Source organism: Lampetra fluviatilis, chromosome 49 (genome assembly GCF_964198595.1).
Source record: "Lampetra fluviatilis chromosome 49, kcLamFluv1.1, whole genome shotgun sequence".
NCBI classification, from domain to species: domain Eukaryota; kingdom Metazoa; phylum Chordata; class Hyperoartia; order Petromyzontiformes; family Petromyzontidae; genus Lampetra; species Lampetra fluviatilis.
Window position 1 is genome coordinate 6,240,409 of NC_136323.1, and position 24,851 is coordinate 6,265,259.

General features: G+C 48.1%; 1 protein-coding gene across 2 annotated transcripts in view; it reads right to left on the reverse strand.

The window, feature by feature from the left end:
• Positions 1-24,851, reverse strand: part of LOC144948497 (astrotactin-2-like) — a 469,552-nt gene that overhangs the window by 404,147 nt on the left and 40,554 nt on the right. For both annotated transcript variants that reach the window (XM_078878014.1, XM_078878013.1), the window contains exon 2: positions 7,646-7,833. In XM_078878014.1, the coding sequence (XP_078734140.1) occupies positions 7,646-7,833 (188 nt within the window). The remainder of the gene's footprint in view (positions 1-7,645; positions 7,834-24,851) is intronic.

A 24,851-nucleotide genomic window follows, 5' to 3' on the forward strand; every position in this document is an offset into this window, starting at 1 on the left:
TAAAAAAATATATAAATAATTTCTAAAGAAGCCCACACAAACAATCACGGAGTACATTGGTTTGTATTCCTGTCTTAGATTATTAGCAGCACTTTTCCATTCATGCATTTTTTATATATTTACCATTTTGTGAAATGGCCACCCAAGGACATTCCCCTTTCAAATAATAATAATAAAATAAACTCTCAAGCTCCCAGCTTAAACGTTTGCATTGTAAGTGTTGTAACTGACACAATGGCAGTTGTATTATCAATCCTGTTACTCATGTGGAGTGGCACGCGATCATTAACTTACAGGGTGAATTAAAGTTATCTAAGACCATACTGGATTAAAATGTACTCAATTCTGACAGCCAAAACCCAGATTATTCAGGGATATATCTTTGTTCGATTTCCAACATGCATTTGTCCTTGGAGGAATGCAACTGGTGATGAGCATACGAATTTTGATTGATGGGATGCCCTTCAACAATGGATGCAACGAGTGGTGGCATTATTATTTTATCCGGGTAAGGCCCACTGAGCTATACATCCCTTTTTCAGAAGCGATCTGGCCACAAATGATAGCTCAATGAAGTGGCTTATCACGTGGAAATTTATTGCAGCCAAATACTCGAAACGCACGTTTCTAAATATGGAGGGGAAAAACCAGAGGACACGGAAGAAAATCCACGCGACCACGGGGGGAGACAGAAAGAGAAAGAGACGCAAACTCCAAATATACAGGTGTCAGGTTCGGTATCGAACCCATGAACTCGTGCATACTATGCGAGGGAGTTAACAACTCGGCGCCGCGGCGCATTGTCGAGAAATTTCAGGGCTGCGCCTCTATTAATAACGAGTTTCAAGCCACGCAACGAGGTGATGTCACACAGAGCCATGACGCGGGTCCTCGCAAGATGATGAAATGAAGACGATAGCCGATGGCCGAGACTGGCGACGGAGTGGGAACCAAAGGAGGGAAGATTTAACTTCCAGGTGAGTACTCACTCAAGAGATCAGGATGAGTGTCGTTCGCAAGAGTGATCTGGGACCTGGGGCATAGGTCTGCCAGTGGGTGAAGGCCAATGAATGCTATCTATAATCACAATTGAGTCATTTGTGGTGTAATGATCGAATTTGGCAAATTTGGACCCTAACAGTAGCTCACAATGGCCTAATATTGCGAATTATGTCAGAGCATATTTAATGTCCAATGTCATGGGGATGGCGCCAAGTGTCATCATAGTTATTACGCCTGCAGTATTAATCAGGGCGGCCTGCTGGACAGAACCATTAACTTCCTTGCCTTCCCCCCACGCCAGAGTAATGTGACCATGTGTTGCTCATATCAGAACTGTGCTTATATGCGCTGTGTGCTCATATCCAGTTTTTTATGGGTCCATGTCACCATCCAAGGAACAGGAGCAGGCATGACAAGATGGTCGCTTATGAGATCAGCTGACTTGCATTCATGAGGATGTCTGGGCATTTATAGTCGTGATAAATTGTGGTAGGACCTGATCAAACTTAATTTATCTGTGATGTTACAGAGATATATGGCGAATTGGTAGGTCATGGCTAATGATGATCGTGATGACATTGTGACATAGCACACGCATGATGCAGTGCCAGGCATGCATTTCATAAATAAATACAGCGGTGTGCCTACAATATTTAATTGTGATCTTTGCAAACCGTGTCTTGGCGCAGAGCCATTTCACGTTGATTAAATATACCTGACAGTTTTTTTTTTTAAGGACACTGGATATTTTTTTACCTGCAAAATTGCTAAAGTGAGACAGATTTGAAAAGGGCATTTCACGAAGCGCACCAGCGAATATTTCTCACCTTCGTCAAAGTGCATTCATTCGGCCCTATGTGTGAACACAAATTGGTCTAAAAATGCACACAAGTAAAAAGAGTTGGAGCACACAAAGAGCCTCTGTACAGTGCTGCAGAAAGTTTAGTTTGCGAGCAACTATTGACGCAAACACGGAGCACGATGAGCCAGCACCACACCTGGCCTGCTTCGTCTCCCCAGTTCTAACGTCTACACACTGTGCTCATTTAAGGCTGAGCCGACCTAGGGGAGGGCCCGGACTGGTTCAGATATAACTCGTCCCTGTTGATTAGCCCTGACCGAGAGCTGACCTCAGGTTTGCCGGGCTAATCCGTAGATCAGTGCGCTCACCGCTGCGCCACCACTCCTCCACGTGACATACAAGGCAAAGGCATGACACACGAGGGGGGTGGGTGGCCAGGACCACGCCCGACCCTTTGTCCCTCCACACACACAGTACTAAGAACTCATTTGAGGCTGAGTCGACCTAGAGGAGGCTCAGGATCAGTTCATAATAATCGTCAGTGGCATTGGTGGCCGTGAGCGGGAATAGAACTCGGGTCGCTGGGTTCACAGTGCGTGAATCACTGCGCCACCGCTCGACACACGCAAAGGCAAAGATCCCCGGTATAGCCTTGACAAGACTGTTGGGGCAAGCACGTGTGTGTGTGTGTATGTTGAACTTCTTTCGCACCGTACGTAGCCAAGCGTGCCATATGGGAGGCTGCAGGGGAAGGACAACAAAGAGTGCTGCTCGTGTCCACTCATGAAGGCCGGCACGACCGACCGCCTTCGTCTCCCCAGTGGTGATATCTACACATGCTAACAGGTATGTATTTGAGGCTGAGTCGACCTAGGGGAGGCCCAGGACCATTTCAGATAATGGCGCTAGCCGTGAACAGGATAGAACTCGGGTCGCCGGGGGGGGGGGGGGGGTCCATAGTGCAGCACGCGTTAACCATTGCACTACCGCTCCCGCTTGACACGCACACACACACGCGCGCGCGCGCTCTCACATTATCACACTCGCAAGCACAAACACGGTCGTCACGCAGGTGCCCGCCCGCTAAAAGTTCAAAAGAACAACGGGACCTTGTGGGTGTGCAGCTGGCCAGTTGCGCATGCCCTACAAAGGTGCAACGTTTGGCCAAGCCAAACAGCCCACCCGCATTCAGACTGTAAGTGCAATTGTTGCAAGTGCCCAGTAAAAAAACAACTTGCGAGCACAGCTGTTTCGCAGACTGCCGTGTGACCGAGAAGAGAGGCCGCGCGCTTGGCACGGCGTGGTGTCGGCCACCGAGGTTCCTATTGACAATCGGGAGAGATAAAAGTTCATTCAAATGCGCGGTGACGCGGCCCGGCGAGAATTAGTTCGTTTGCTCGTCGCGGAGGTTCGTGGTTTGGAATCCAGCGGCCACTCTGTGGGTGTATTGGCCGCAAAAAATGCCAAACGCCGTTTGCTTTCACAGTGGACACTTAAAGATCCCGTCATGTCTTTTGCAAGAGTAGGCCATTGTGTGCCGGCGTTATGGTTAAAATGAGAAACATTACACCGCAATTTACTATAAACTAAAAACTAAACAATGTTTTTGTATTTTGCCAGATAAGGCCCACTGAGCTATGTAACTATTTTTAACCAGAAGCGACCTGCCCACAAATGATAGCTCAACGAAGTGGCTTATCACGTGGAAATGTATCGCAACATGTTGACTGAATGTGGAGGGGAAAAGCCGGAGGACCCGGAGAAAAAGCCACGCGACCACGAGGAAAAGACACATACAAACTCCAAATATACAGCAGGCATCAGGGTCGGGATCAAACCCATGACTTCCTGTCGACCAGGTGAGAAGGTTAACATCTCCTAGCCACTGTGGTGCCCCCTGTGGGGATTACCCATCGCAATTATCCCCCTCCTTCTCCCCCCCCTCGACTACGGAAAACTGGTCAGGCCTCTCCCAACAAATAGTCGTGAGACTCAGTGAGACTTTCCTGGATAAAAAAGCACAATACTTATTCAAGCATAAAACGGGAAGTGACATCACGAATATCACAACATCCCTTCCGCTGATTTTACAGCCAAAGATTGAGTAACGTGGCCTCGAGTGACATCACTTGTGAAGACAAGATCTGTGTGACCGATGATGCACAGATGTATAAGGTGACGTACAATGGTCGGATAACCTGAAAGTACATCAAACATTTTCCTTGAAAATCTGAGAATCATGAATGTTAAATTCCAAAAAAACATCCCTCCTATACACATACATATAAACAGTTATATTATCTGGCTGTATCTCTTGTCTATATATCGCATCTGTCATCTCCCTAGGAGTTTATAAATTGAATTTAGGGGGGGAGGGAATGAATGCCCCCAATGGACCAGTGCCAGTGCTGCATAGGACTGGCATGGATTTTTTCAAACGTGGCATTGATTTTTGTTCGTTTGTTTACACCACAGTTGCTGAGCACGGTAGGGCTCAAAGGCCCCAAAAAACGGCGAGCGACAAACAGCACCACCAAAGCTCGTCACAGCAACGACTCAACGCGTTTCTACGAGCTCGGGAAAAGGAGACGGGGACGGCGGGGAGGCGATCCCCTCTCCGATGCTTGGAATACGAGTGGCAACCACCCGCTGCTGAAAATGAAATCGAGCCTTCCTCTTCTTTACAATTAACGGGCACTTTAGCAACCCTGTAAGAAATAAATTGACAAGCCACTGACCCCACGCAAACTGACTCGGTGTTGGTACGCACTAAGCCCACTTGGCCACTTATCAGAGTTAAACCGGCTTAGACCGCCCTTGTGGTCTGAAAGGGATGCAGTCTGTTTGCTCCGAGCAAGGGCCAGCAAAGTGGAATTTCAAATCCACAGCTGAGTGGTTAATTTGAATGTCTGACAGTTTTCCCACGAGTTTGCATTACTCGAGCGAGAGAGAAGGGAGAGCCATCTGACGAAGAGGGACGCCCCCCCCCACCGCCGCCCAACCATCGCAAAATCAGTGCTGCCTCATCATTGCGGCAAACGCAGACAAAATATAGAGCCTCGTCCTGATTGCGAACGTTATTCCAGTTGCGTGGACCGCTAACAAGTGCTACCGCGCGCACGTGCGCCCGCAAGCAGACAAGAGGCGGATGTGATGCTGCCAAATTCCGGCTGGCCATCGAACAGAGACGGTCACCGCACCGCGCACTTTCAGACGCTTTTCTGCGGCCGTCGGGAACGCTCTTGAGTTCCGATGTTAGGATGCCGCCGGAGCTACGCACTTTTAATTCTGGATTGAAAACTCATTTCTTTAGAACGGCTTTTTGCGTCTGGTTTGATGTCCCTTCCGCCGCACCTTCGATTAGCACGGTTGGCTACGTACGGCGCAAACGAATGTCAACAAATACACACACACGCACGCAGATTGACTCCGTGACCATGTCATGTCTGTTTGGCTTCGCGCTCAACAAGCGGTGCGCCGTCATGTCAGCTGGTGGAGGCGTGGTGGTTGTGAAACTGTGAAACCGGACAGAGCAGGCCACGCCAACTCTCGCAGGCACCTGGCAAAACTCTGGCTTCAATCGACAAAATGGACCGAACGTGTGCGTGTCGAGCACGGTTGGCTACGTGCGGTGCGAAAGAAGTTCAACATACATACGAAGTGTTCATGACTCGTGTACATTATAAGACATGTCGGGCAAATAAATGAGAACGTATTAAAAGACAAGAAGAATCAAAATAATAAGGATGATTCATCTAATCACCCGGGGGTAGGTGATTCGTAATCCTTATAAATGACGTCTAATGATTAATCATCTAGAGACCTTTTCCAATCCACTGTCAGATAAAGGACTCACCACGCCGTGTCAGTCACGTGGGCTGTTTGACCATACTTCACCACGCTGGTCAGTGTGGGTTGGCCCAGAACTAGTTCTGATAGCGCCTGCCATTGATTTCAGCCAGCGCTTGGAATTTAACTCACCGGCGCAGACTACAGGTGCAAGCGCTCCACCCCACGTGTACCTAATTTCGACGCGAATCTTATTCAAGGCTGTCCTAAAGGCGTTTGACCATACTTCACCATGCTGGTATATGGACAGTTGGTGAAGGTGACAATGGTACCCTGTGGAACTCTTAAACAAAACAAAATTTTGTATTCAACCAGGTAAGGCCCACTGAGCTACATAGCTCTTTGTTAGAAGCGACCTGGCCACAAATGATTGCCCAACGAAGCGGCTTATCGCGTGGAAATTTTTAGCAGCCAAATACTCTAAACGCACGTTTCTCAATGTGGAGGGAGGAACCGAAGGCTGCAGAAAAAAAATCCCCACGACCACGGGGAGAACATGCAAACTCCAAATATACAGACATCAGGGCGGGGATCGAACCCACGACCTCCTGCCAACCGGGCGAGGGAGTTAACATCCCGCCACCGCGGTCGGGAATCAAAGTCACATCGGCTGGCTCACAGTGCGGCGTGCTAACCCCTGCGCCACCTCTCCCACCCATCGCGGCGATTCGTTACATGGCTACAAGTTAGAAGAAGTACAAGAAAACACTGCCTCGCGGAGGCGTCGAGCATTCTCATCATCGACGCAGGGTTGGAACACTTCAAGGCTGCCTCCTGTGTCGACACAAAAACTCGGGTATGGTTTAGAGGTCAGAGGCAAAATGACCCCGTCGGTGTCCCGGGTTTCCCTGACTTGAAATTCATCGCTGTTCCCCCCCCCCCACCGCCCCCAGGCATCGGCGCGGCAAGACACGGCAACACGACACGCATCACTTCTGCCTGTGAAGGGCACAATCTATCCTGATGTTCGGCCTGCCTGCCTTCCTTAAAGAGACTCCACAAACGTTCTACGCAACATTAGACCAGCGCTTGCCACCCTCATTGCTACTTGCCGCGAGAAGGAAGGGCAGGTTCCCGGGCTGCCCATGCTTAGCACTTGCAAAAGTGGAACACGGCAGGGCCAGCGGTGGAAGATAAAAAAGGTAAAGGTGCAGCCCTGCATCCGCTTGCTCGCTGCACTGCTGGCGGAAGGGCCTCCACTACAGGAGGCTCAGGAAAGAACATCTATGTGGTATCTTGGCCTGCTCTTGCTACGCTGGCTAGAGATATTGGAAGAGGTGGTGCTAGCTACACTTTACCCCACCGCATGCGATAACCGTATCGACTAATTGTGGTGCACCGTTTTGCCTATTGCACTGCATAGGAGGCCCGGTGATGACGATGATGATGAGGATGACTCAAGAGGGAGTGACTAGCAACATGCCCTGACGTGGACCCAGCCTAATCGATCCAGTTGCATGCAACTGAGTAGAGCAAATCAGTCGCTCGAGCGTGGGCCCAGCCAAAGCGATCAGGTCGCATGCAACCGAACTGTGCAACTGACTGCTCAGGCGTGGACCCGGCCTGAGCAAAATCGGAACACAACTGGATGGGTGGGGGTGTTGTAGGTGGGGTCAGGGGAGTGGGGGAGGGGCGTGTGGATACTCTCAGGGCACGGACGATGGCCAGGGCTCTCTGCCCGTGGTGAGCACGGGTTCAGGGTGACGGACACGCGCACAAGCGGGGCGGGGGAGGCGCGGCAGAGGTCGCAAACGGGTTTTGATTCCTTACCCGTACCCGTACCCGGCCACACCAGGGTCGCAAATGGGTACCCGTACCCGGCCGGGTACAGGTAGCCGTACCCTACCCGAAATGAGTGACAAACGGTTACTCACCAGTGACTCACGGCTACCCGTACCCGGCCGGGTACGGGTAGCCGGGTTATCGGGTAGGGTACGGGTATCGGGTACCCGGTTGCGACCTCTGAGGCGCGGCCCTCGCGCCAAAGCTCACCATGACGGAGACGTGCAGCATGTGCAGCTGCTCGTCGAGCTGCTGTGAGTTGGGCCGCAGGGTGGGCACCGCGACGGGGGAGCGCAGCGCCACGCTGTCACGCAGCACGCGGAAGTGCAGCGTGCCGTTCTCCAGCCACCGCTGGCGCCAGTGGACGGCGGGAAGCTCCTCGGCAGGGCCCATGATCTCTGGAGACGGGGAGAGGTGTGAGAGGGAGAGGGAGGGGAGGAGGATTGGTTGGGAGCAGGAAAGAGAGGGGGAGTCGAACAGTGTTCGATTTTAATACGTAGTAAGTTTGCGAGACCAATATTGTCCATAATAACGGTTTTTTTTACGATAGTTTGCGGAAATTTTAATGTGTCGTGAACCCGCCACCATCCGACACAGCCAATTTGTAAAGTTTGTCACGTAAACAAAACGAGCCAATTTCCTTTGCTCTATATAAGATCGAAATACTTCTTCACAATTCTGGCAAATCGCCTGATGAAGCTGGTTGTAATCACCAGCGAAACGTCGTCGAACTCAAATTGTAAATGTTGTGGCTTTACTCTCCAACTCACCGGTGTTATTGAACAGTATTGTGGGTAAAGTGAACGGTGGCTCGCCGGTGGAGCGAGCGGCTCGCAACGGGAAGGTCGACTCAACCCAGCATCTTTCCGGGGTGGATAAAATAGCTACGATTTTGTGGGGAAGTTAACAGTGGTTATCCCACGGATGATCTTGCCTCTGCCATAGGAAGGTGGAATTTCCACCACTGGCTCAGGACTGTAGGCAAGAGGTTGGCACCGCCTCAATGCTCATTTGAGCAAAGACTTTTAAAAGTGCTCTGAAATTGTGCAAGATACGTGCTTGGTCATATTCAGGGGTCCAATCGAAACAAGGGTGTTGGCCGAAAGATTCGAAAGGATGTTCGTCTGACCACACACGAGGCAGTGAAGGTGCAGGCAGCTGCCTGTCGGGCGGAACAAGAGACTTTCAAACCAACTTTGGACTCCATTGCAAACAAGACATCTCGAGGGATTTCCAAGGTTCAATCATTTTGACGCATCATGAACCAAACAAAAACCGTACATCATGATGTTTCTCAAGATGAATGTCGTCGTCGCGATTGTTTGCACGCAGCCATCGCACACAAAACAGGAACCACGAAAACCAAGCGCAGCCACGAACCCTCGTCCCCCCTTGCTTCACATCGGTGGAAGTGCTCACCGCAATGCGTTGCTGATGATCTACTTCACGAAGGCTATGGAAGCTATGGGGCAATGCAATTGGCAATAAAATGATACGTTTTTTCCCCCCTTTTTTTTTCCCCCCTGTGAAATGCCCTGCGTGATGTCATTCTGAAACGTTCGCATCGCTTTGCCATTCCGCGAGATTCGAAAAGGAACACATTTGGTCCACGCGGACATGAAATGTCCATTTGACTTGGCCGAGGGGCACGGTGGACGATTGATTTTCGAGCGGCTCCCTCCTTTTTACAAACGGCTGCCGCTCTCGGCGCAGCGGAGGAAGCGAAACATCGCCAGCGCAAAAAGTGAACCCCCGGAGCCAAAGAAAATTCAAGCGCTGAACACGTCAAAATAAACACGGACGCACACGCCGGGACTATGACAGGTTGATAAGTTCACCAAAGCGCGTGTTCAGTTATTCCTTGCAAAGTGCTCTTCCCTTTCCTTTTACCATTGCCCCCCTCCCGACTACTCCCCCCGTCCTCCCACCACTCCCTCTACTCCCTTTCTTAAGTTATTCCCTCATCTTCTCCTTCCCACATGAAGGTACACACACCCCGCTCGCAGTCCCCACTCAGTAGGGGCAGCGAGCCCAATCTCCCCCCACCCTCTCCTCCTCTAAACGGTGGTTGTCCTATGGATATCCTTGCCCCGCCATAAGAGTGTGGAATTTCCACCACTGCCTCAGGGCTGCAAACGGGAAATGAGCATCAATGCCTCAATGCTAATTTGAGCAGCAAATCACTTTCGCTTGTGTTTATGAAAACATAAAATAAAACCACAGACATGAAATGTGGCCAGATGGCTGAGGGGTCAGAGTAATAATCTGGTACAACTGAGAGCCTGATTTCGACTCAGAGTTTTTATCCAGAGCAGATTAAAGAGTTGTATAGCGAGCAGATGGACTCAGTCTTGTCACCAATAACTGTGCACAAAAACACGTTGATGTTAAACTTATTTTTTCACTTAACGTGACACAATTCCCACGGTGAGAATTCATACACCTGGTTTGACAGTTTCGTAAGATGTGCAGGAAAGGACACCCTTAGTGTGGAAGCCGTGTTCACTTGAGGGGATTTTCAAGAAGTGGTTCTGTGACATTTGCTTCTGTGGTCTGTTCTCCACTAGACGGGCTCACTGCCGTCTGGAACGCTCTTCCTTCCGATATTAGGAAGCCGCTGAAGCTACGCACTTGTAAATGATCAAGATTGAAAACTCACTTCTTTAGAACCGCTGTTTTGTGTTTAGTTTGTTGTTCTTTCAAGGGCACCTCCAAATAACACGGTTGGCTCCGTGCAGTGTAAAAGCAGTTCAACATACATACATACAAAGAGACCAATAGAATCACACAGACACCCATAGATTCGTCACACAGAAACCCATGGACTCACACAATGCATCGCATGCTTTCAGATGTGCTTCTGTGGCCGTCTGGAACACTCTTCCTTTCGGATATTAGGAAGCCACTAGAACTATGTATTTCCAATCTGGACTGAAAACTAATTTATTTAGAACTGATCTTTGTGTTCAATTTGTTGTCCTTTCCCCGCGCCTCCAATTAGCACGGTTGGCTACGTACGGTGCAAAGGAAGTTCAACATACGTACAAACATACCGCTCTGTGGGAATTCTGAACGATAGCTTCATGTCAATGACATCTCAATGACATGGCAGGGCGTCGACAACATCACTGGATAAAATTACGGCATTTTTTTTTTCCACCAAAAAATAAAACCACGGCCGTAATGCAATTATTTTTGTTCACGTCACAGCCCGTTGAGCTTCGTCTACCTAATCTTACCTGGTGCCCGATCCGCGCACATACGGCGAAAAAAAAAAGACGTAACGTATTGCTCGTGGAACAACGCGGCCACGTAAAAGAGCAGGGCATGAAACGAGTGTGTTCGCGGCACAAACACCGAGAGGCACAGCCGTGCGAACGAGCCCGCTTAACGGCCGCTCCATTAAGAGACTTGGAGAAGCTTTCACCGTCACGCACGCTGCCTCCTCTCTTCCTCTGCGTATGATTGTCTTGAGCCACGTTCACTTTGCGCCCATACCCCCCGATCTCCGCCTCTCTACGCGCCCGCGCCCAAACCCCTCCCCACCCACCCGTCGATGCAATTTAGTACCACATTTATTTCCTCTGCCACGAGGAAGCCCAAACACACCTGTTGCTGTTACCATTTTTAGGTTCTCCCCGCAGGGAGATATTAATACCGTTTCTGCCGTTCATGAGCATCCATCATCGTCATTGTCTTTGCCGAAGGGTGACCTTGAATGCTGGTGCCAGGCGTTCTTCTGCCAGTCGTCTCTACCCTGCCGCCGTTGACAACGCGCAGGGTGGGTTTCCGTGGCCTCCGCCACTCCGTCATCGTTGTCGTGGACAAGGCAAAGGTGCAGCCACCCTCCGCAATGTCTCGCTCACACTACCGCTGGCGGAAAGGCCTCTGCTAGTTGGAAGCTCGAGAGAGACTCTCTCTCTCAAGGGCTATTTTGGTCTAATCTTCCACATTTCTTGGAAGAGGTGGGAGTAACCCCCACACTTTACCCCACCACATGTGACCTGCCAATCGACGATTGCACACAATTCACACCGCTGGGTGGATACAAAGAGGGGGAGGAATTTAAGGAACTGTTCCCATTGTTTCAACTGCTTCCCCGGGGTGGGGATAGAATCAAACCGGCGACCTCCTGATTGCAAGCCCAGCGTTGCGAACCGGCTACACCACAGCAGCGCATGGAAACTCAGAATAAGCGAACTGAAATCACCGATGACGATGTTAAAAGAGTAATAAGTTGCTTACGTTGCAGTGTATGCATCTGACGCGCGATCTTGCTCAATCAACAATATTCGTTTAACACGTGTGCTATGTTGTGTTTTCCGTCGAAAGAGGTGCGTGATCTCAAAGGGCTCACACCTGATTATAACGGTGCCATTTATTTATTTAATCCAAGAAAGAGGGGAAAAAAACCTCACTTGAGTCTCAAGTCCTTCCTGGGGGAAAGGATCCCGCAATGGGCGTTGCTCGGTGAATTTTTCTATTTAACGGAAAAAAGGTATTTTACGCGGACGAAGAAAATCCAGGTCCGACAAAAAAACTCCTCCGAGCTCTTTCCGCAACAAGGCGAGACGCTGTCGCGCCGAACCACCACGCGTGCGACACGACCTAACAACATCGCAGAACTGTGCCGGGCGAGCGCAAAGAATACCCCGTGCAGCACAAAGCAACCGGATTCCCTGGAGGACACCCACGATGCACAGCCGAGGATAACCCTCACAAAGTCGGCACAGCTGGGTCCAGGAAACCATCTGCATGCATGCATGTATGCACGCTGAACTTCTTCTGCACCGTACGAAGCCAACTGTGCGTGCTAACCCCTCAAACCCACCCGGCTGGTCACCCCCGCGCAGCCCAATGGGTTTGAGAGGTTTACATATTCTGCATAATTCACCAACTCTTGGCTCTAGGGTGCTGGATCACATGCTCGCGCAATCACACCCAGATTAATAAGCAAAGGCTCCGACGCGTACCCACCCGACTTGTGTGAAGTGTGGGCAACCTATGATGACTTTTACTTTTAAAGTGAATCGGTTTCGGAAACACATTTCAGATTATTATTACTTTACTTGAACTCAGTATATCTACGAATTGGCAAATAGTTCACATGCCAATTGAAGACCGGTCATCTGGAAAGATTCTTTAAAATTAAATGTCAACCAGGGCCCCATGATGTATCGTGGAGTCTCCAAATATTAATCACTCAATCTCTCTGGCCTATCCAGTTATGCGCTACTGAGATGTGCCATTGGCCACAATGTCCCCTTTTAACTTTTTCCTCCCCCGCCCCCCCCCCCAAAATTTTAAGGCCACATGTATTCCCGACGGACTTGTTGCGCCGCGGTGGCGAGATATTAACTGCCTCACCTGGTAAATAGGTCGTGGGTTCGATGCTGACCCTGATACCTGTGATTTTGTGGTCTCTCTCTCTCCCCGTGGTCACGTAGATTTTTCTCCGGATCCTCCGGTTTTTCCCTCCGCATTTAGAATCAACGTGCGTTTGGATTATTTGGCTTGCGATAAATTTCCACATGCTGATAAGCTACTTCGTTAAGCAATCATTTGTGGCCAGGTCTCAGTGGGCCTTACCTGGTAAAATACAAATAGTAAATAAAATAGTTGCGTTTCTTTTTCTGCCTGGTGTCAGTACACGCGATTTTGTGCAAACCGTTCATATCCTACTCAGAGACAAATTAACTGCCACTTGGCTAATGGATTAGTGTCTATTAACGCAGCCATTACCACGACTCCTACGACTGCGACCGCATCCTACCTTCCAAACTGTGTCGCACACAACGCATCGTCACCGGCTATTTTTGAAAAGCGCATTTGCAATTCAAAGAGAAAGGCACCTCTATGAGACCAACACGCGCGCATCGCTGCTCGACGCGCCGCAGCCGAGGATGCATTATTAATCATTGATACGATAATGAGTCATCATGTGTATTACCGTGCACCGAGGGCAAATGCAGGGCGGGAGAAAAAAAAACAGAGGGCACATTGAGACTTTTTCTTTTTTCAAAGAGATATTTAAACTTATTTTTGAAATTTTTTCGTCAGCACAGTTCATGCCAAGTACATCTCCGTGAACGTTCTGTCAACGCGCCACGTTGGAACGACAGCGACGGAATTATTTAATACAACGAATTGCCACGATTTAGTTACGATTTGATACGAGAATTAATACATTGTTTCTTCTCGTGATTAATGTCTCGTTCGTTCTGCCCCCTTTGTACAAGCTCGCTTCCCTCCAATAGCCCAACTGAAACATCTCTCGATCTAAATGGGGCTCAGGCCTCCTGTAAATCACGTGACTTCTGTGTGGCAAACCCTCTCTCCGAATCCCTGGCCCCTCTACCAACCCACTGTGAAAACAGACGCTGCTCCGTTGCAGCTCACTCCTGCTCGCTCCCTCTCTTCCCTCCCTCCCCATCATGGTCATCGTCACCCTCTCATCCCCTACCCGAACATCTTGGCCTGGCTCATTTCTTCTCCTCCCTCGCTTCCTGCCCCAGCGTTCCTCCGTCGTTCATCCCTCCTCTCTGTCCGTCTCGGGGACTTCCGTTCCGACATCCCAAACCCTTTCTTATTCCTTTCTATGTTCACTTTATGATGTTTTCCTGTTCATGTTTTTTTTGTTGCGGTTGCACTCGATTCAAGAGCCGAATGGCTCACAGGGCTATACCTAATAAATTAACTTTAACTTGAACTTCCATCCATTGCATCCTTGACTCTACTCACCCTTCCCGTGGGTGTGCCATGGGCAATCAGTTTTTTTTAGCGTACCGTTTGCATGTCATTTGCATGAAACGTGAGGAATCGATTCTTGCTGTGCACAACGTGAAGCCCTTATCATGGGTGTAAGAATCGGTTTTAACTGATGAATTGCAACATGCTTAACGAAGAAGGTAATGAAACAGGCTATGCACTGCAGTCGTGTTCACAATTGTAATATTAATATTCGCGCCAATTAATTTTTAAGCAATTAAACAATAACTTTGATGTGATGTTAAAAAAATTAATTTAACAATGTAAACAAAAAAGTGGCACCATGTGTTGTGAAATAAAGGTCACGCGACTGTATTTTTGGTGAGAAATGCTAATAGGTTAACATTATAATTTACTATTAATTTTAAACAAACAAAAAATATCATACCCATTACATTTTTTATCTCGGGCCCGATTTTCATATTTTTCAGATTTAATCAAAAAATCCGGAATGCTCCTATTAACTGCTGCCCCCGATCAACCAGTGCATCCCCCTATTATGCGTCAATATATCACATATGAGTTTTCCCGGCAATTTGTCCTCTACTCGCATTTATCTGTGGACAAATCACCTAAAAGTGGCCTCCAGCAGCACATAATCCATACTATTATCTGCATATTTTCATGGATGTATGTCTGTATGTCGAACTTCTTTCGCACCGTATGTAGCCAACCGTGCAAATCGGAGGTGCGGGATAACTGTAGTAACGTGACAAATAGATCCTATTATCCGTGTTTGTGAACGAAAAACAATCGTCTCTTAGAAGGGCTAAATCTCTCCCATTATCCGCAAATGCATCACGGATAGCAGGACCTCCTTCCACGGATGAAAACAGAGATCCGCCCATATCACTACCCACCTTCATCGTTTATAACAGGAGTTCCACTACACCGAGAAATGTAGCGTCAAGCAAGGCATCCCGATGCAGTTTTTTTTCCGGTGACCTTCAACGCAGCTCTCCGACACTGCCCCGTTGTGTGCCAGCCAGCCGAGCGGAAGTCACGAGCTACCCCACACTTTTGCAATCATCGCTATCACCATCATCGCCGAGCATCAATCAGACACCTGTCTCGCCGCGAGATAAGAAGGGCAAGGCTGCGGGCGAGGCAGACCCGCGTGCCGGGGCAGGTAAGGTCGGAGGGCTGCCCGACATTCTGCCCGACTCAAATCCCCGTGAGAAAACTCAGACACGGGCAGGACAGCCCTGGGCGGGTAAACGCTTACTCGGCAGTGGCAGCGGTGCCAGCTTTGTCGAGCAGGATTCGGCCACTCGTGGGTGTGAAGACGTCGGTGGCCCTGCCCCCCAAATGAATGAACAAATGAATGGATGGATGCATGGACGGGTGAACGGATGGGTGAACGCACAGATGAACGGACAGATGAACAGATAGATGATTGAAATAACGCACGGACGGATTAACGGATGGATGAACGGACGGATGAATGGACGGATGAACATACGGATGAAAGGACAGATGAATGGACAGATGAACGGACAGATGAACGGATGGATGAATGGACGGATGACTGAACGAATGAATGGGTGGATGGACGGATGGATGAACGGGTGGGTGAACCAAAGGATGAACGGATGGATGGATGAATTAATGGACGGACGAACGGGAACTGCTGCGGAGAGACGTGGCCAACGAGCTCACAAGGGCCATGAGTGGTGGGTAAAGGTGGACTCGGCAATGATCAAAACGAATCTCCCCAATCCCACGAATGCGGAACGCGACGCGCGTTCTGTTGAACGCGCGTCGCAGCAGAGCGCCCGCGACGCTGTCGTGGTCAAACTTTCCGGGAAGCCGACCGAGCTCGTTTAACCGAACGGAACTGACACATCCACATAAACTTTGGCAGCAGCAGCAGAATAAGCTGCAGAGACCGCTTTCCGATGGCACGGCCCAGCGGTAGCGCGTTCGCCACTTGTTGCAGAGGACCACAGCTAGAATCCAGCCCCCACCCCTGATTTCCGCGGTGTGCAATAACCGTGATAATTATACCACGCGCCGTCTGCTGCAGAGGGGGCGTGAAAGGTCCCCTGACGTCATGCGCAAGAGTAGGCTGCTGTGTGTGCCGGCGTCAGGGTCTGAAATTGTCAAATTCAAATATTGTTGGCTGGTGAAACAAAATGAACTTGAAACTTCTTCTGAGCGGCAGAGGAGAAGACGTCATGAAAAGCACAGGCGCACCGCAATCAGGAAAGGCGTCAAACTACGCAACTTGCCAGATATCACCACACAACCCATGTTTCAAAGGGAATTTCGAAAATGTGAGCACACCGCAAATGTCGGAAAAGAATTGTCGTTGTTTTAATCTTGCTCCATGCGACAAACCTTTCATCAAAACCGCTTGGCCAGTTACGCACTGCGCTGTGAAGCAAGCAACCTCTGCTCGATTTTTGGCAATAGCTAACATCTACGGAGAGTGATTCTCTGAACTTGTCCTGCCCCCACCCCACCTACACCAGCTGGCATCTACCCGCTTGGTGAAGTATGGTCTCAACCCCCCCTGCCATCACCGACACAGGGTGGTTGGGCCCTTTCAAACTAAAATAAAATCGAGCAGTGGATTGACAAAACGGCCCTTAATCTATTTATTTTTTTCTTTCACGTAAACGCAATCATTTTTTTTTTGCTCGAAATGCTTTTTGTAGAATATTGTTGGGTGAATATTACATTTCAGCATTTCAGCACTTTTATCTCTGGTTGTCAGTTACTTTCGACTCTGCAGGCATAACGCGCAGCTCAAGGTAGTCATCAGTGACATGGAATTACTTTGAAACTGTTTTCTAATTGCTTACCCTCATTATTTTGTTGTCCTTCCCCGCAACTCAGATGAGCACGGTTGGCTACGTACGGCGCAAAAGAATTTCCGCACACGTACAACTTTGAACATACATTACCTTGCAAAAATAAGTGAGGATAGTCGACTTCTTCTTATGTATGGCAGGGGGCAGAGGAGGGTTCATTAGCAGCGTGTGAGTTCATGATGAAGCTTGCCAGTGGCCAGGTCTCAGGAGAAGCCTGGTGAATACCTGAACCGCTGCCAGCGAACGATCGATCGGGCACGTGGCGCTGCGATGTGGTCCACGATTCGAAACATGCATACGCTCACGTGACGAAAACACAGGGGCTCACAACGAAACCCGTGGACCACAAAGAGACCATCGTCTTGAAAGAGACACGTCGTGCTCCCTGTGGCGGGGAGTTGTTCGGCAACATTTTATTCATGCGCTCGCGTCGATGCTGATGAGTGAGTATAGTGGACAACTTCAGAAGTAGTCCGGAAAATACGGAAGCGGGCATTTGTGTGACTATTCGGTCAGTGGCTATGAAATTTCTGACCGGAGTAGCGCCATTCCCTATTGTACTGAGATCAGGACGACAGTTTTTCGTCACGTGGCCGCCCCTGTCATGCGTGACTTGTTCGCGCTGTCCCGCTACCCGTCGGCACAACAGATGTCCGGTTGCCGAACGAGATACGTTACGATTTTCAAGCTTGCGTGCCGTGCCGCGTCGTCATCTTACTTGCAGCAGCATCACGTTGCCGTCCACTCATTGATATGCTAATTTTTTCTCTGCCCCCTCCCACTCTCCGCCCCCGCCCCCCCTCTCTATATTTAAGGCACCGTCACAGAGACGACCTCTCTCTTTGTGCCGATATGTGTCCTCTCTCTGTGTGTCCTTGTGATGTCTGTCTGCTTGTATGTCTGTCTATAGTTTTCTAGTTAGATTTTTGTTGCTATTTCTTTTATGCCTGATGATGATTGCTTGTGTTGCAATCGAAACGTCGTAATATGCTATTATTTAATTTCTTATTTTATCTTTAGACGTGACTTAACCGAAAGAACCAAAGAATAATTCCTGCAGTCACGAAAGCTCCAAAATTAAGATTGATACGTTACGAGGTCGCACTCGTTACACGCACAAAGTGGCTAGCCACAAATGAACCGCAAAGCCTCGCCGATCTCGTCAAGGAAAGTAAACCGCCACCCGCACTCCGGTCACCCTCGCAGCGGCAGTGGCTTTTGGCTAACCCTAGATTTGAAGCTTTCGTGACTGCAAGTATTCATATTCTTAGGTTTTTTCGGTAAAGTCACGTAAGTAAAAAAAAATACAGCAAGCATGCTGTGACGGTTCCACCTGAAGACGGAAGCTTGTGTTGCCTCCGAAACGTCGTGATTTTTATTTTATTTTTATTTTACTTTTATTAATTTTCATTTTTGGCTAACCGTCGAACAGAGACGGTCAGCGCATCGTGCGGCGCTTTCAGATGCGCTTCTCCGGCCGTCTGGAATGCTCTTGCTTGCGATATTAAGAAGCCACTGAAGTAATTCTAGATTTGAAGCTTTCGTGACTGCAAGTATTCATACTCTTAGGTTTTTTCGGTAAAGTCACGTAGGTAAAAAATAAAATTAAAATTAATTCTGCTCGTGCATCGCTGCCAATGCAGCAGAAGCAGCTTCACCAATTTTTTTGTTTAATTGCCGTACACCAGCCTGATTCTGACAATAATGCAGAGGTACACAGAATAAAATGATTATATTACACGTGATCATTCGGCCCCTCCTTGAAATTCCGTGAAGCGTCGCGATTCAAAGCTTGTGATTTGGGGTTCATGAAAACCTCCAACCATTATAGATTGTACAGAGAGCCTCATGCCAAAATATAATGGATTCTTGAGGTGGCTGGTTGGTGCAAAATGCCAAAGCCAATCCGGAGCACTGAGCCAGCTCTGGCAAAATCCTGGGTTCATATCCAATCGTTCACTCACGATTAAACTGCATTCTCAAGTGTAAATTGAGTTGAAGATGAAAAAAGTAAATGTCCATTCAAAGAGCATCTCTAAAACAGTGTCTGAAGGGTCTATACGAAGTCACTTGAAGGTATATCAGAAGTAGTTCTTTGATATCTTCTTCACTGGGCCAAGTTCGTAACGGGCGATGTCTCATGAATAGCAATGTGACGTGTCTCACAATGTGGTACTGCTAGCACAAGTGGAACACTTATATCACAAATAACACACATACACACATTTTACTTTGATTAATCCATGACCCTGAACCATTCATGACAATTTCTATATGAAGGCCAAACATTAAATTGTTTCTATTTAGAACAAAAATATTGTTGTGTGACACTGTATCTCTGGATGATTGTGTAACTGAAAAAAAATTCCGAACATTTTTTAGGGGTGGGGGAGGGCTTTGCTTTTCAAACGAAAGAAGAAGGAAGATGGGAGGAGGAGCGAAACGTCAGACATCACGCCGGACAACCCGTCGAACAACCCTGAAACACATCGGAGAGCTGCACAAAGGCGAACGAAAATAAACTAATTTCGATGTAAAGCTTTCGTGACTGCAGGGATTCATCTTCTTGGTTCTTTCGGTAATGTCACGTAGAATGGAAATAAAAAAATAAAACATAATAAAATAATATTTTACTATTAAACTAAATATATATAAAATAATATTTTATTATTGGAAATAATAAAATAAAAATAATAAAACATTATAAAATAATATTTTATTATTATTATGTTTTATTATTATTATTTTGTTATTTCCATTCTACGTGACTTTACCGAAAGAACCAAGAAGATGAAAATAAACAACTCACGCGCGGGTAGTGCCGCAAAAAACATACGCACAGTCACAGAAGCAGCATTCATCAATCCCGGACACGCCGCTGCCAGAGTGTCTCTATGCCGGTTCCAGCGCAGTTGCGTTTCTGACGTTGGGCAGAAGCACAAATAACTCAGCGGAGCCGCAATCCATACCTCGTTACGGGGGGGGGGCGGCGCCGCCAAGCGTGGCGCTACGCCCGTACCCTGCAAGGCTCCGGCGATGTAGGTCACACCAAAATGGTCTGCCGCGGAGAAGCTGAAAGAGGCCCCCTTCCCTCCTATTCCCACCGCCAAACCATTAGCGCACGCCCACTTAAGCTAATTACCGCACGCGAAGGTCACGAGCAATGAAACTGACCGAGGGGGGTGGGGTGGCACGTGCTCATCCCCCCCTCCCCAATGATCCGATCGAAATCCCGAATTTCGATCGGATCATTGGGGTATATTAGTAATAAATCGGCATTTTGCGACCCCCACTGCCACTGTGTAGCATATTATTATGTGCCAGGGACTCTATGAGATGATAGGACAATAGTCTGAGTCCATAATTGGCGATACGTAACGGCAAAGCAGTTATAAGTGACTTACAGAAATGTGCGCAGTTGCGTATACAATACACGACTTCCCTGAAGGCAAACACCTTCAGCGAGCTCGATGCCGATCACACACGGTTCGAATTCGACCCTCGATCGATGGCTGCGCCATCGCCGCACACGCGTCGAATAAAAAGCAAGGGACAAGTCCTTACTTACTAACAACTCCTCTATCATTTTTCATTGCTGGAGGGGTTTCCACCCCTACCTGAAAATCCTGGCTACGCCATTGGACCGAGGGAATTACCTCGCCACGGCGGTGGCTAGGAGATATGTTATCTGCCTCGCATGCTGTGTAGAAGGTCGTGGGTTCGATCTCGACCCTGACGGCTGTGTGTATGTGGAGTTCGCGTGTTCTCCCCGCTGTCGTGTGGATTTTTCTCCGGGTCCTGCGGTTTATCCCTTCATGTTAAAAATGTATTTGGGTGCTATACATTTCCACGTGATAAGCCACTGCGTTGAGCCATCATCTGTGATAGCCAGGTCGCTTCTGAATAAGAGCTATATAGCTCAGTGGGCCTTACCTACTAAAAAAAAATAGTTTAGTTTAAATAGCAGTAAATGTCAGATAACGTCTGAAATAAAGAACTCAATTGCCCAATGGCTCTTCATCCACCGCCTCTCTCCGCCTTATCCACACACCTCTGGCCACAAGGATTTTCACTTTTTGAATACCGATAATGATTTAGTCTGGCGTTTGTGCTCAGCGTTGCTTTTTTGTTCCCTCCATCTTCTGCGGTTGCAGTTGATCGCAGAGTGGGCTGGATGTTTCAAGCGTTTGTCTTGTGCGCTTTTTTTCTGGGCAAAGAAATTAAGTCTTCAAATTCAAACTGAATATCATCAGGGTTTTTTTGTATTTTCTGAGCAGCTGCCAGATGGTACGATAATAGATAATCGGGGATGTTTTTCACGATTTTGTTCTAGCAGATTTATTTATTTTTATGTGCGTATATTAGGCAACATCTGCCAACAAACAAACAAAGCACCCTGAGTGAGACCGATCTCATCAAATATCATAAGGTGGGCAGGGTAGAACCTGGTTAGCACTGCGGTGGGTAATTGCAAAGGCTTGCCAGGTGCTGTAGGATGGGGCTGAGAGATGTGGCCAGCTGAAGCCAGTGCCAACCGTTGCCCCCCTCGTGATGAGTGGTGGGTTTCCTCCAGGTCCTCTGCTATCCCCCCCCGACCAGCAGCCGAACACTCAATAATGGAATTTGGCCAAACATCCCAATGCAGGACCCTCCTGAAACAAAGTGTTGAGGCTCAGCGAAGCATTGGTGGGGTACACTTTGAAACAAAATTATGTTTCCTCTACAAATGTTTTCCCTATTATTTTAGTGATGGGGAATGTATTATTGGATCGCTCGGTATAGTTATACACATGTACATTTTATAGTACAGTATTATATCACGCTGGGTATCCTGTATTCAACCCATCAGCACACTCGGACCAATAAATCAACTACCAGATTGTGGGAATTAAACAGTGGTTGTCTGAGCGCAGACTGGATTTCCTCGCCATAATAATGTCGAATTTCCACCCTTCTGGCTCAGGGCCGCCAAGAGACACTGAGTCAAGAGCAACCCCCGGGACAGTCGAGACAGCACGGAGACACCGACACGTTTGACTTGCTGACATGCACAATCAAGCGCGTGCGTGACCTTCGCGTCAAAAGGGTCAAACAAATTCAAGCTCCAGCCAGCAGCAGAGAAGTAAGTCATCCGTTACTGTCTCGGCCGGGTTTTCCACCTCAATATCCTGTCAAATCTATCATTCGCGTACGTGGCCCACTCCTCATGATACCAACAAAAGCCACCCCACCCCCCACCCTGAATTTAAAGTTACGCAATCAACACAGGCACTTTTGCTGTGATGCAGTGCTCTTGCCAACAACATCCAGCAACCCAGCAGCAGTTGTTTAGCAAGATCGGTTCTGCTGACGAGACCCAGAAAAGTCACAACCGGTCCAGAGTTTGCTTGCTTTAAACCACGCACTGTGGGATTAGCGTGGTATAGAAAGTCAACAGGCTGATGGATCAAATGATTTTTGTTTATTTTTGGAAGCACAAATCGAAGTTCTGCCTATATATGCTTTTACCCATAATGCTTTCCAACAATGTTATGCCAATTTAACGCGAAAATGTACCCGTTTTTAGTGAACACTTTGAATTTGGCCAACAGCTCGTACACAAACACGCGCAGCTCTTTATTGGTCCCTTTCTGGATAACGGCCTTCCCACGCCACGCGGGTGGCTGGAGGTTATTCGACCATACTTCACCACTCTGGTCGGTGTACGGGGGCTGGTGAAACTGTGGCAAGTAGAGGACAAAGGCAATTTTTTCTGCACTGACCTCCATCGCCCACCACATATCCCCCCGCAGTCCCTCTTTGTAAGGGAGGGACCCCAGGACCAGCTCCAAACATACCGCTGATGTTAACCATGTCCGAGGAATGGAGACTTCACAGCCCAATGCGCTAACTGCTGCGCCACCGCTCCGTCCCGGAAGTGATGATCTCAATTGGCAACCATTCACATGCCGCTTTATTGAAATGCCAAGGATGGACCGCGCCGACAGACACCTGCGTAAATGATGAGTTGTCGGATAGCTCTGCGAGTCGATCGATTATAATTTATATATATTAAAAAAACGTGATCAAGTTGCACTTCGTGGTAATTTCTGGTGCTCCTACGCTGCAGTCGAGCCCGGAGAATACATTTCCGGAGGCAAAATGCATTTGACAATAACAAACATTGGCGCGACAAAGTCTCGCTCTGCTGCGACTAACAATAACCGTTTGAAGTGTGGAACGAATTCTTTGCCAAGTTGTTTAAATAAGTGATGCCACATTGGCCAGTTTCGACGGATTTTTTTTTCTCCCAAGAAGCATCGGATTCCTTACTCAACTCATTTCAGGAGGGGGAGGGGGGGGTTGGTGACGGGGGTGGCGGGCACTAAAATTGTGATGAGGCTGAATTTTTTTTTTAGCAAGAGCACAAAAAACTGCGCCGCAAAAAAAAATGTGTCTGATGAAGCGCAAGCTGTTAAGCTGTCTCAGTTTACCAATATACCTACGTCATGCGTTTCAGTAAAATAGGAGCCCTATTAATCCCGCGAATGTTCACAGGCATGTAAAACGAAAGCACTTATAGGTGTCGTGATGTGACGGTAAATCGGGCTAATTCCAAACATTGCACGAGGAGAGGGAGGGGGGCTGTTAAAAAAAAGCCACAATTCAAAAACTCTGCATTTAAATTGCCTATTTGCAGATCAATGTTCATAATGCACTGACCCATGATCCTGTTCAACGGGTGCCTGGTTATCGCGTAAGTCACCCAGCCATTGCAATGAGCTTCTGTCGTTTTTAATACATCTTATGCCCTTAAAGTACAGTAATGGTATAATGCTCTCCCAGCATTATACCATTACTGCTGGGTGAGACATAAAAAAATTGACAAAAGTTTTCCTCTTTTTTCCTCTCTCTCTCTTTGAAATTGTGAATACAAATGGAATGTTTGCTAATTAGTTTGGCGTTCGATTCTCAAACCATGGCGAATTCTGGAGGCGATTATTACGCTGCGTATTTCCATTACTGCACCCGATTGTGGAATGGCGTTCGATCTTCGTGTTCGGGCCACGAAGCCATGGGTCAATGTCCTCAAGGCTTGTTTTCTCACCACAAACCAAAGGGAGATTAGCGACCCACAGTCCCAGATATAAACCAACAATTTTAAACCGTTATTATTTTACCAGGCAAGACCCACTGAGCTACGTACAGTGAGGGAAAAAAAAGTATTTGATCCCCTGCTGATTTTGTACTTTTGCCCACTGACAAAGAAATCATCAGTCTATGATTTTAATGTTAGGTTTATTTGAACAGTGAGAGACAGAATAACAACAACAAAAATCCAGAAAAACGCATGTCAAATTTTTTATAAATTAATTTGCATTTTAATGAGGGAAATAAGTATTTGACCCCTTCTCAATCAGAAAGATTTCTGGCTCCCAGGTGTCTTTTATACAGGTAACGAGCTGAGATTAGGAGCACACTCTTAAAGGAGAGTGCTCCTAATCTCAGCTTGTTACCTGTATAAAAGACACCTGTTCACAGAAGCAATCAATCAATCAGATTCCAAACTCTCCACCCTGGCCAAGACCAAAGAGCTCTCCAAGGATGTCAGGGACAATATTGTAGACCTACACAAGGCTGGAATGGGCTACAAGACCATCGCCAAGCAGCTTGGTGAGAAGGTGACAACAGTTGGTGCGATTATTCGCAAATGGAAAAAACACAAAAGAACTGGCAATCTCCCTCGGCCTGGGGCTCCATGCAAGATCTCACCTCGTGGAGTTTCAATGATCATGAGAACGGTGAGGAATCAGCCCAGAACTACACGGGAGGATGTTGTCAATGATCTCAAG